The 11,735-nt window shown below is 48.5% G+C and overlaps 1 protein-coding gene across 1 annotated transcript; it reads right to left on the bottom strand.

The window, feature by feature from the left end:
• Positions 1–6,581: 6,581 nt before the first annotated feature.
• Positions 6,582–10,785, bottom strand: PtA15_6A554 (uncharacterized protein; the record flags this gene model as incomplete). Its single annotated transcript, XM_053170272.1, has 20 exons — positions 6,582–6,675; positions 6,745–6,852; positions 6,929–7,079; positions 7,153–7,344; positions 7,420–7,492; positions 7,556–7,938; positions 8,010–8,133; positions 8,199–8,234; positions 8,312–8,340; positions 8,412–8,476; positions 8,540–8,582; positions 8,649–8,799; positions 8,863–8,932; positions 8,991–9,256; positions 9,321–9,451; positions 9,518–9,598; positions 9,737–9,830; positions 9,896–10,300; positions 10,400–10,561; positions 10,645–10,785. 20 exons carry the CDS (start codon positions 10,783–10,785, stop codon positions 6,582–6,584), a joined length of 2,799 nt encoding a protein of 932 aa, XP_053021480.1.
• Positions 10,786–11,735: the final 950 nt, after the last annotated feature.

Raw genomic sequence — 11,735 nt, 5'->3', positions numbered from 1 at the left:
GATACTGGACGACCGGTCATTCAACTAGATAACCGTTGATCCGATTGGATGACCGGTCAGTCGACTGGATGACCGGTCAGTCAACTGGATGTCCGGTCAGTCAACTGGATGACCGGTCAGTCAACTGGATGACCGGTCAGTCAACTGGATGACCGGTCAGTCAACTGGATGACCGGTCAGTCAACTGGATGACCGGTCACGGTCATACGATTTGATAGCCGGTCATCCGATTAGATGGCCGGTCATTTGATTGGATGACCGGTCAATCAATTGGATGACCGGTCAGTCGACTGGATGACCGGTCATTCAATTGGATGACCGGTCGGTCAACTGGATGACCGGTCAGTCAACTGGATGACCGGTCAGTCAACTGGATGACCGGTCACGGTCATACGATTTGATAGCCGGTCATCCGATTAGATGGCCGGTCATTTGATTGGATGACCGGTCAATCAATTGGATGACCGGTCAGTCGACTGGATGACTGGTCATTCAATTGGATGACCGGTCAGTCGACTGGATGACCGGTCATTCAATTGGATGACCGGTCAGTCGACTGGATGACCGGTCATTCAATTGGATGACCGGTCAGTCGACTGGATGACCGGTCAGAGGATTTGATGGCCGGTCATTGATGGTACAATGACCGGTCACCAATAGTATGACCAGTCGATAAGTCAACCGGCCACCAATTGTATGACTGGAGGGTGTCATCAGCGGTGTTGTGTTCCTTACCGAGGGGTGTATGTATGTACATACATAAACACAAGGGTGGAGTTGCTGCTAGTTGGTGTCGTTATCTAAATCCACGTTGCCTACCGAGCCGATACCGGCTGGCGAGGGTGGATTATTTCTTTAGCTAAGCAACCGAGCCTCGCGGGACTCGCTGGCTACCTAAAGATTTACCTAGACGGTGGTGGATGCTCTTAGACAATATTCCATATTCATAGTCCAGTCCACATGTCACATTGCATATTCTATGATAGTTGCACTTTTGTCCCGCGTTTTGTTTGAGTTGTAAACCTAGTTGACTAGTTGATTAGTTCTTATAACCGCTACTGTATTCTTTGTAACGGTTCTCTAACCAAATCAACATCTGCTCAACTCCACTTCGCTAAGCTGATCACGTTTGACTACCGTCTAGGTCTGTTTCCGTTTCCACCTTTTCTCTCCAATGTTTTCTTAGTCTCATCTCTACTGCTCACTCTCCAGGTTTGTCTTGTGCTGTTTCCACCGCTGTCCGCTTGTGTCTAACAGCACCCTCAAACCCCTTCAAAGGTGTGCTAGTAATTCAACGAAATCAACATCTGCTCAACTCCACTTCGCTAAGCTGATCACGTTTGACTACCGTCTAGGTTTGTCTTGTGCCATTTCCACCGCTTTCCGCTTGTGTCTAACAGCACCCTCAAACCCCTTCAAAGGTTTGTCTTGTGCCGTTTCCACCGCTGTCCGCTTGTGTCTAACAGCACCCTCAAACCCCTTCAAAGACTTTCGTCTTATAGGTTATGAGCCCAGGTAGCGCTTAAGCTCTGGGATATCAATACACACAAAGGACTGCTCGTCATCGATCCTGTCATCATGTCTACCTCCAAAATCACCTCCGATCTCCCCATCCTCTCCAACACCAACTTCAAAGATTGGAAAGCCCTCGTCAAATCGTACTGCGCGCAAAAAGCTTGTTTGGGATATCTCGATTCTGACAAGGCAGCAACGGTGACTCCTGAACAGTTGGAGTTGTGGACTGAGAAGAAGAAGATGGCGGTTGGAGTGTTAGTCAGATACATGGGATCGGACAATCGAGTGCGGTTCGTCACTGACGAAAGCAAAGAACAGGCACATACTCTCTGGAAGCTGCTCTGCGACTTCTATCAGGTGAAGACAGCTCAGAATCAAGCGAAAGTTTATCAAAACTTTCTGAAGATCCCTTTGGCAACAGCTTGGATTGATATGTACTTGGTTGCAGTTGACGACGGCATAGCCAACATGCGGGCTGTTGGAATGACCATTTGAGTCCCGCTTCCCACCGAACCCACTGTCAACAAGAATCACCTCGCTGAAATCATCATGAGTAAAGTCCCTGCAACGTTTGCAACTACCAAAGACATCATCTTCACCAAACGACCTCTCACCCTTGAGATTGTCAAAACTCAACTTGAATTGAAGATACTCGACGCGGATCCTGAAGTACAACCCACCGTTCAACCTGTCATCAAGACCGAGACCGCCATGCGAGTCAACACCATGATCTGCCAAGACGGGAAACACAACCCTAAGACTTGACACACAGAGGCTCAATGTTATCAACTTCATGGTTATCCGAAGAACAAGCCGAAAAAGAAGGCCAATCTCACTTCAACAGCTGAGTCAGAGGAACCGAAGGCTTACCACTGTTTCTCAATGCACTCGGCCTTCGCGTCTATGCAATCCGGTCGTTCCATTTTCCTGGACAGCAGATGCTTGGATCATCTTTTTCCAAACAGGGACAGCTTCTTCAACTACGAACCCTACAACTCGTCGGTTTCTATTGCTGACGGAAAAACTCTGCCGATTGTTGGTTCCGGCCTCGTCAAGCTTTGGAACGCTGATGGGGAAGTGAGCCACTTTAATGTGTTGCATGTGCCAGGTCTTTCGCACACCCTAGTCAGTTTCGGACGACTCTTTCTCGCCAAATGTGACCTGATCAGGAAAGGCAAAGGCTCCTTTTCTGTCATCGATTAGTCAAACGGCATGAAACTCTTCGATGGCGCTATTGAAAGTCAGATCTTCTCTATCAAAGCCGACATCGTTCCGCACCAAGGTCAGTCTTCCAAGATCACATCGTTGCAAGTTACAGCTACTGATGCTGAGCTTATTCACAGGCGAGCCGGTCACCCTAGTCGAGAAGCTCTAAGAATCATGTTTGGAGTTTCCTTCTCCACTATGTCTTGTGAATCATGTAGATTATCCAAATCACAACAACTCCCATTCTCTGGCACATTGCCCAAGCCTTTGGGCATTCTAGACTTTATCTACATGGATCTCAGCGGCAAAATCTCTCCACCAACCATAGGAGGAGGTCTCTATTACTTTAAAATTACCGATGCTTTCTCGTCATACAAAAATGTTTTCATTCTCTCAAGCAAATCTCAAGCTTTTGAAAAATTTAAACTTTATGTTCAGGAAGTCTCCAATTTTCATAGCAAAAATATCATCAACGTGGTCACCAATGGCGGTGGCGAATTCTGTTCCAATGAATTCAAAGCTTACTTCAAGAAGAAGGGCATAATCCATCATACCACCGCTCCCTACACTCCTCAGCAAAATTCCATTGCCGAGAGAGGCAACCGAACTACCAGTGAGAAAGCCCGGTCGATGCTCAAGCACGCCAATCTGCCATCATCACTTTGGGGAGAAGCAGTAACTACCGCGGTACTGTATGAAAACATTACACCAATGCGTCGGCTTAAATGGTCTACTCCCCACCAACTGTGGTTTGGGAGTCCCTTCAATCTCTCCAGGCTCAGGGCGTTTGGCTGCAGAGCCTATGTCAACATCCCGAAGGAGCGGCGCTCTGGTAAATTTGGTGACACATCTAAAAAAGGAATTCTGGTAGGGTATCAACAGGGTATCCCTAACTGGAGGATACTCACCGCGGGGAATAGGGTTGAGTTTAGTCATGATGTCGTTTTTGACAAGACTATTTACCCAGGAATCTCCCCCAATTCCTTTGTTGATGCCCTGCCCTTGTCCTTCAACGAGGAAGAGGATCTAAACCATGAAGATCGTTTGGATGAGATGCAATCTGCTCATTTGGGGGATGAGGATGTATTCTATGATCCGCCGGAGTCATTGGATCAACTTCAATCCGATCAAACGGAGATGGCAGAGCCTTTGGATACTCCCGGGCCTGCCGCAGTCTCATCATCCTCTTCTTCCTCCGCAGCACAGCCTGCCACAACCAGCTGTCCGAAGCCGGGATTTGAGTATATCCCAGCCGATATCCCCGCCCCCAAGCTTATATCTTCGTTGATTGACCCTTCCAACATTCTCACCTTGAAACGCCGTGCTCACGTAGCTCACTCGACGCTCTCATCTGTTCCCTTCCACGATTCTATATTCGCCATGTCTACCACTCAGTCATCTCCACTTGCCTCTGTTCCTCGCACATATTGTGAAGCCATTCAATCCTCCAAAGCGGAGGAATGGCAGCGTGCCGTCGACGTTGAACTCAAAGCCATGTCTCGTCTCAACGTCTGGGAGGTTGTTCCGACTCCTGAAGATTGATCTCTCCTGGGTACGATTTGGATCTTCAAGAAGAAATATGATGCGGACGGCAATCTCATCAAGTACAAGGCTTGACTTTGCGCTCAGGGAAGTGCGCAACAAGCAGGCGTGGATTTCCATGAGACGTATGCTCCCACCGGTCGACCTTCTGCCCTCCGTGTATCTCTCACCATTGGTGTGAACGAAGGAATGGACATTCACCAGATGGACGTCCGCAATGCCTTCCTCAATGGCACCCTGGATGAGGTAATTCATCTTTGCTGTCCTGCGGGCATGTCTATTCCTCCAGGCCATTGTCTTTGACTGAAGAAATCTATCTATGGACTCAAACAGGCTCCCCGTGTGTGGTACACGGAACTCACTCAATTCTTCTCAACCATCAATTTCTCTTCATCTGTTGCGGATCCCTGTCTCTTCATTTCTCAAGATCCTTCCTGGAAGTGTCTCGTCCATGTCTATGTGGATGACATGGTCATCATCAGTCACGATGTCACCCAGTTCAAAAAACTTGTCAAGGAGCGCTTTCTCATGGACGACCTCGGTCCGGCCAGCTCTCTGCTGGGCATGAAGATTACTTGGCACTCCGATCACCTCATCCTCTCACAGGAACACCACGTTGAAGAACTCCTCAATGAGTATCAGTACTCAAGTGCTCGGTCAGCCGCCACTCTGATGGTCCCCAACACTTGCCTTGTTGTTGCTACAGGTCCCAAGCATGAGGAATTTCTGGCTCTTGGTGTCAACTACAGGCGTGCAATTGGGTCAGCAAATTACATTGCCTGTGCAACTCGTCCGGACATAGCGTTTGCTGTCTCGCAATTGTCTCAACACCTCGAACGCCCCGGAATCAAACACTGGCGGGCTTTTTTTCATCTTCTTTGATACCTGTCTTCCACCAAGTTGTTTGGCATCAAGTTAGGCGGGGTCAACAGGAAGATACGCATCTACACTGATGCCGACTGGGCCAACTGTACTGACACTCGGCGCTCTTATTTTGGTTATCTGGTCATGTGGGGCGATTCGGTCATTTCTTGGAAATCCAAGAAACAATCCTTGGTGGTGTCATCGACCACGGAGGCAGAGTACGTTGCGCTCTACTTTGGAGTTCAGGAGGCTATCTGGCTCCAATCTCTTCTTCACTCAATCAACAACTCCTCTTCATATCCCATTCCGATCTTTTGCGACAATCAAGCCACCATTGCTCTCTCTAACAATCCGCTTGCACATCAAAGAAGCAAGCACATCAACGTGAAATACCACTTCATTCGCAAGGCGGTTGCAAAAGGTTGGGTGGTTCTATCATACATCTCCACTTCTGAGATGCCGGCCGACAGTCTCACCAAGTCCCTCAGCAAGGTCAAACATCTAATTATGATCAACACTCTCAACTTGAAATTCATCAACGCTCAAAGCTAGAAAAGGAGGGGGGGTATTAGACGGTATTCCATATTCATGGTCCAGTCCACATGTCACATTGCATATTCTATGATAGTCGCACTTTTGTCCCGCGTTTTGTTTGAGTTGTAAACCTAGTTGATTAGTTCTTATAACCGCTACTGTATTCTTTGTGACGGTTCTCTAACCAAATCAACATCTGCTCAACTCCACTTCGCTAAGCTGATCACGTTTGACTACCGTCTAGGTCTGTTTCCGTTTCCACCTTTTCTCTCCAATGTTTTCTTAGTCTCATCTCTACTGCTCACTCTCCAGGTTTGTCTTGTGCCGTTTCCACCGCTGTCCGCTTGTGTCTAACAGCACCCTCAAACCCCTTCAAAGGTGTGCTAGTAATTCAACAAAATCAACATCTGCTCAACTCCACTTCGCTAAGCTGATCACGTTCGACTACCGTCTAGGTTTGTCTTGTGCCGTTTTCACCGCTGTCCGCTTGTGTCTAACAGCACCCTCAAACCCCTTCAAAGGTTTGTCTTATACCCCCAGTATGTAGCGCTCGCGCCGGCCCCCCTTGGCACCTCATGTTGAGCAGAAGCTCACACACATGCGTGGCTGCTTCAGAGAGGCTCTTCTTGCAAGATGTGTATGCCAGAGTTTTCTAAAAAAACAACGTGCTGACGAGTAGATTCCAAGAGGTTAGAAAAAACGGCTGGAAGAAAATTACAAGACGATGGGAATTGTTCCAAAAACCAGAAAATAAATGTAAGCGCTGCGGTGAGCGATGCTCTCATGTAAAATTAGGAGGTGGATATACAAGGGATGAGAGGGAAGAAATTGCAAAACTGCTGAAGGAAAGTACATGAATAAGAAGCGAAACAGGCAAGGCAGGTGCCAGGGAAGCATTTGAAACTCAGAAGGCAGGCAGCTCATTTCCCTCGCGAGTTCTTAAGCATGAACTGCGGGGAAACCCAGTATTCGTAATCGGACTCGTTTGTCTTGAGGCCGGTAACCCGCAAGGCCCTGAGGAAGAATTCACGAATGAGGTCAGCCTGCGGTTTCTGGTGTGCGATGAAGGGATTGTAGACAGACCTGATCAGAAGCTTGTAGTTCCCGTTCGGCAAGAAGTGCGGCTTCTTTTTGCTCTTGGCGCTGGCGACAATCGTCGCATTCCAGGGTTGGGTATAGGCGTCGCCCGAACTGTGTACAGTTGGAAGAAAGCGTGCGACTTGTCAGCTATCCATCGCGATATTACTTATCTGCAATGATTGCGAACCTGGAACGTGGAAGTGATGGAGTATCGCTGTCCGGCACGAGCCCAATCAGACGCGATCCCCGGAAAGATTTCTCGTAGTTCTCACTGCTCGTCGGGTTGGACAGGTGTGCATCTCCAGGTAGCACATCTATACGGAGAAGAGGGGTCCCAACTGTGATCAAATTGCAATACATGAGTACTTGTGCTAGCATGGCCATCGAGAGAAGTGCGAAAAGTGGTCTTACACAGCGTTCTAAAATGAAGGACAGTCGTGTTGTGTTGTTTCAAGTCCCAAACGAACGTAGTGTTCAGCGGGGGCTGGGGCTTGGATTTGGTGGCCGTCGAATTGGTTCCGTTCTTGGAGGAGGTTTTCTTCTTCTTGTAGGTTAAATAAGGGTAAGTTGCTGTTTTGTTTTCGTTTGGACCTCGGTCAAGGACTAACGATGCGTAAAATGGCCAATGGGTTAGCCCGCGACTACCACGACATGTTCCCGGACATCACAAGGACTTACTCGGTTGGGTTTTCAGCGATCCCACCACGCCGTAATAGGGGACGCTGTGCGTTTCACATTCAGCATCGGATGACTAGTGGCAATGAATTCATTAGTTTTTTTTTGGCAAATCAGGGAGAGGGAGCTTCCTGCTTACCATCACGACAAAGCCCGAATACACCGCGAGCCAATGAGGATCTAACTGGGGCGGTGAGAAATTGACCTTGACAACTTGGGATGAGCCGGGCGGTACACTGAATCTCTCGGGGCTTATCCGGGCCGTTGCAGACTGATTGGACCGCTTGGGTTCGACATCAGGCCGTCCGTACTTGGTTCCGCTCGAGAAAGTTTCCAGCGTCACTGCGGGACGGTGCGTTAGAACGTAGTTGACAGTGCCCGTGCCGTTGTTGAAGATTGTGAATTCGTGGTTTGCCCGGAAAGAAACTGAATCGTTGAGGACCAGGGAGGGAGTGGAGATCGTGGTATTGGTCCAAACAGCACAGAAAGCGTCGATGAGACCTCCGCCCTGATGAACGGCGGCTTTGGAGATACTTCAGGTCAACTTCGGAGTCTCTCCCAAGCTCGATAATGCCAAACAAGTAACAGCTTACAGTCAAGACCCGAGGACTTGTTGCGATCTATGAGCTTGGTAGTAGTTGCCAATCGGGAGCGCATGGTTATCCCGGTGAATTTCTTGCCTCGTGCACTCAGTATTAGTGCAGCTACACCAGCAATCTGAGCAAAACGACCGCATCAGCTGAATTGAACGCCCTGGCTGTGATCACATCGTGGAAGCAAACCTGTGGAGTAGCCATAGAAGTACCGCTTAGGGAGGCCTGGAAGGGAATGGTCAAAGGCCCGTCAGAAAAACTGAGCTGGCTATTCAAGTCATCTTTCGACAGCTTCTTCTTACATAACTACCATCCTTCATAGGGAAAGTCGCTAAAAGAATGCAGGACAAGGTGAGGATCAGCCTGTGGGTTTGAAGAGAGGTCTAGCAATCGGTGACATACAGACCACGTTGCCACCCACCCCAGACACTGCAGGCTGGGGACTACTAAAGTCGAAACTAGGTCCACTGGAGTATTTGGAGGTTGTTAGTCTAACAACGCGGGGATTAAGGCACAAAAGTGGACTGAACTATTGTGAGAAGTTGCTCGCAAAACCGCCGTCCGGGTTGTTCACTGCAGAGGACAGCGAGCTTGTCAAATTCCTGAAGAAGCAAACCCACTAACAACTGAGATGCTTACTGTATAAGTGATTGGTCGGCGGGAACGAAACTTTGAAGTTTTTGGGATCCTTCTTGGCCTGATGGAAGATATAGCGTCCATCTTCCAGGGATATGGGTGCGACAGAAGCGTTCGAAAGCGTGTTGGAAAGGGTTATGATACTCGTCGTGTTCTGTGAAGGAAGCGGCAGTCGCTCAGTGGATGGAAGGTCAAACGAAGGACGGAAAAGACTAACCATGTAAAATAGGATTTGCTTGCCGCCTTTCGCCGCGACGTGCTTAGCTTTGATAGAAAAAAGGCAGGTCCTGATCATAGCGCGTCAGCAAAGTCAACTACCAGAATTTCCAGGTCTATGCAGCTTACCCTCGCTTGACGAGTACGATGTGATTCGTAAGGTTCGGAGTGTTCTTGGGAAGTTCCTCGCAAGCATCACTCGGGTCATCGGTTGAATTGGCAGTAATGTAAACTGGATACTCGCCGGTGAGGTTCAGCGTATTCGTTCGGTATATTGTGAGGTCCTTGCCCGTCGATGCTCTGAATTTCCCCGCAACTATGGCCTTCGAGTCCATAGAACCAACAGAGATGGCATTCTTCGCCGTCGCGGGACTGTCCCCGAAGAATAATCCCTCCTGCGACCGCCAAGGTTAATAAAACACTGCGACGACTGGGGATTGAGTTTTTCTGTTCACTCACCGAGCCTTCATTGCCTGCGGCAACAATGATGATGGCACCTTTCTTTTGGACTAATTTGTTTACAGTGCCCAGCAGTTCATCGCCCTTCCCCCACCCGCCAGGTCCGCCAATAGAAGCTGAAATGATGTCGGCTGTATGACAGGCGCCAGGTTAGTCAGTGACACAAGTCAAACGGAGACGGGCCTCAGATAACCTACCACCATCCTTGTGAGCCTGGAGCATGGCCGCGAGAAGAGAATCAGTGCTGGAATCGCCCGCCTCGCCACATGCGAAGACTGCTCAGAAAAAAAAACGTGAGATTCGAGAAAGAGGGAAGACTAATCGAGATGCGCGATCTTACCGCCTGGAATGTAGAGAAAGACATCAACCACTGGACGAAAAGGACAACTTGGCATGATCAGAGACCTGGTACTCACGATACATTCCGAGGGTAACATTGGGGGCGACACCCATAAACCCGTAACCCACGTCTGAGGCGGCAACTATTCCAGCTACGTGTGTTCCATGAGACTGCGGATTTGCGCCAAATGGGGTCAGTCTGATTTGGCGAAAATCATAAATAGCATCTAACTTACGGTGCATTGGGTACAAGGGCTGTCGTTCTTCTTTTTCTTTTGCTTTTTATCCTTTCTAGTCTCAAGATGCTTAGCCCGAGGCCCGGAGGCATGAGGCTGGACGCTGTGATCGTGAACGTCGCCGTCCCCTCCGTCATCATCATCATCATCATCGACATAGTTTTTCCCAAATGCTATCTTAAATCCTGGTCCGAAACCTTTCCCCAAGGCTGGATGACTGCAGTCAATGCCGGTGTCGATCAGAGCTACCTTGACCCCTTTACCATAAATTCCCATCTTGTGAAGTTCGGTGATGCGAGTCTGGATTTGAGGAGGATATAACGAGGGAGTCGAGTCGATAGGTGAATCTAACGTCCTTTGGTCGAATGTGCTGGCCCGTGCAATTTTGTCGACTGGACTGATTTTCTGTGCTCAATCAATTTGTGAACAGAGATGTTAATCCCGCGAGAGTAAAAAGATGTCAGAACAGCACTTCAAGACGTCGAAATAATCCGGCGGGCGCACCTCCACATGAGCGGAACTCTCCAAATGTTGCAAATCGTCTTCATCCGAGAGTTCAATGGAGACACCAAAAAATACATCGGGGACCAGGTCGGTCATGTCCAAAGATACTTCATGCTTGACGCCCTTGCTGTCGAGATGCGCTTTGAAGTCTGCCAGCGAAGTCTAATGTTCGCAAGATTTTCATCGTAGTCAGTACCTACTATCATGAATAGCTGTCCTGAGGATGCAAGGGAATTCGACTCAACTGATTTTTCGCGATTCAAAGAAACAAGATACCGCCTGGGTAATAGAGATGAATCTTTGTCCTGGTTGGCTGCCTGTGTCAGGTTTGCTATAGCGAGTGTAGTTGTTAGGAAATAGATTGGCCAGCGAAAAAGAGGTGTCATATTATTATTGGATAGTTTGTTGCAGGGAAAGGGTGGTTATCTTCCGGTACTAGAACGATGGTATTAATAGCGATTATATACGATGAGGTGGATTGAACGTTGGTTTTATCCTAATTAGGGTGCATCTATGTAAATATTGCAAGACTGGGATGAGGCGTGTCCTACTTCTTCACGAGAAGCCGAATGACAAGCAGGGAATTACGTGTGCAATGCTTTGCTTGATTACACTGGAAAGAAACAGAAACACCACTTCAGCACATTGGGGCCATATAACGATGTTAAAGTGACAGCACTCACCGACTGGGGGGGAAGCTCTGGGAAACCCGGTGCTGCTGCAAGCAGGGAGTGAGAAAAGGGAAAAGACTGTTTAAAATGTCCACGAGTGTCAAATAAGAAACCAACCCTGCACTCCAGTAATTGGCAAATCGTGAGCCTTACAATTGAAATTGAAACTTGTTCACCAACAACTTCGTCGAACAAGGTTGGGGAATGCAATTGTTCGGTTCGAGGGAGATCAACAACAGAGGTTATGTATCTGGGCAAGATCACCAGATCTAGCTGGAAGGTCGGACGACGAAGTGATTTCGTATTGCGGAGCAAGGAAGCGGAGAGGCAAATACCACCATGCTCCCCTTCCCTCATATTTATGTGTATCGACACAATTCAAGGTCTCGGAGCGCGAAGCATGGACCAGCACGCCAGCCAGTGCGGCAGCACTCACCAGGTGCCGATGGGAATTGTTTTCCTCCACCCGGATCCATATGGAACCTGCTGTAAGAACATCTATCGTTGATATAAATGTGGAAATAATTTGTGCATCTGTGAGATACTTTTGTGCATAAGGTGGGACCTCGCGTCGTACAATGATCAATCCGCCCAGAAGGAGGCTCACAAGCTTACACAAAGTACATACGGAAATAAAGTGAACATAAACGATGCTCTTCAGCACT

Source organism: Puccinia triticina, chromosome 6A (genome assembly GCF_026914185.1).
Source record: "Puccinia triticina chromosome 6A, complete sequence".
Classification (NCBI taxonomy): domain Eukaryota; kingdom Fungi; phylum Basidiomycota; class Pucciniomycetes; order Pucciniales; family Pucciniaceae; genus Puccinia; species Puccinia triticina.
This window is presented reverse-complemented; position numbering and strand designations above follow the sequence as displayed.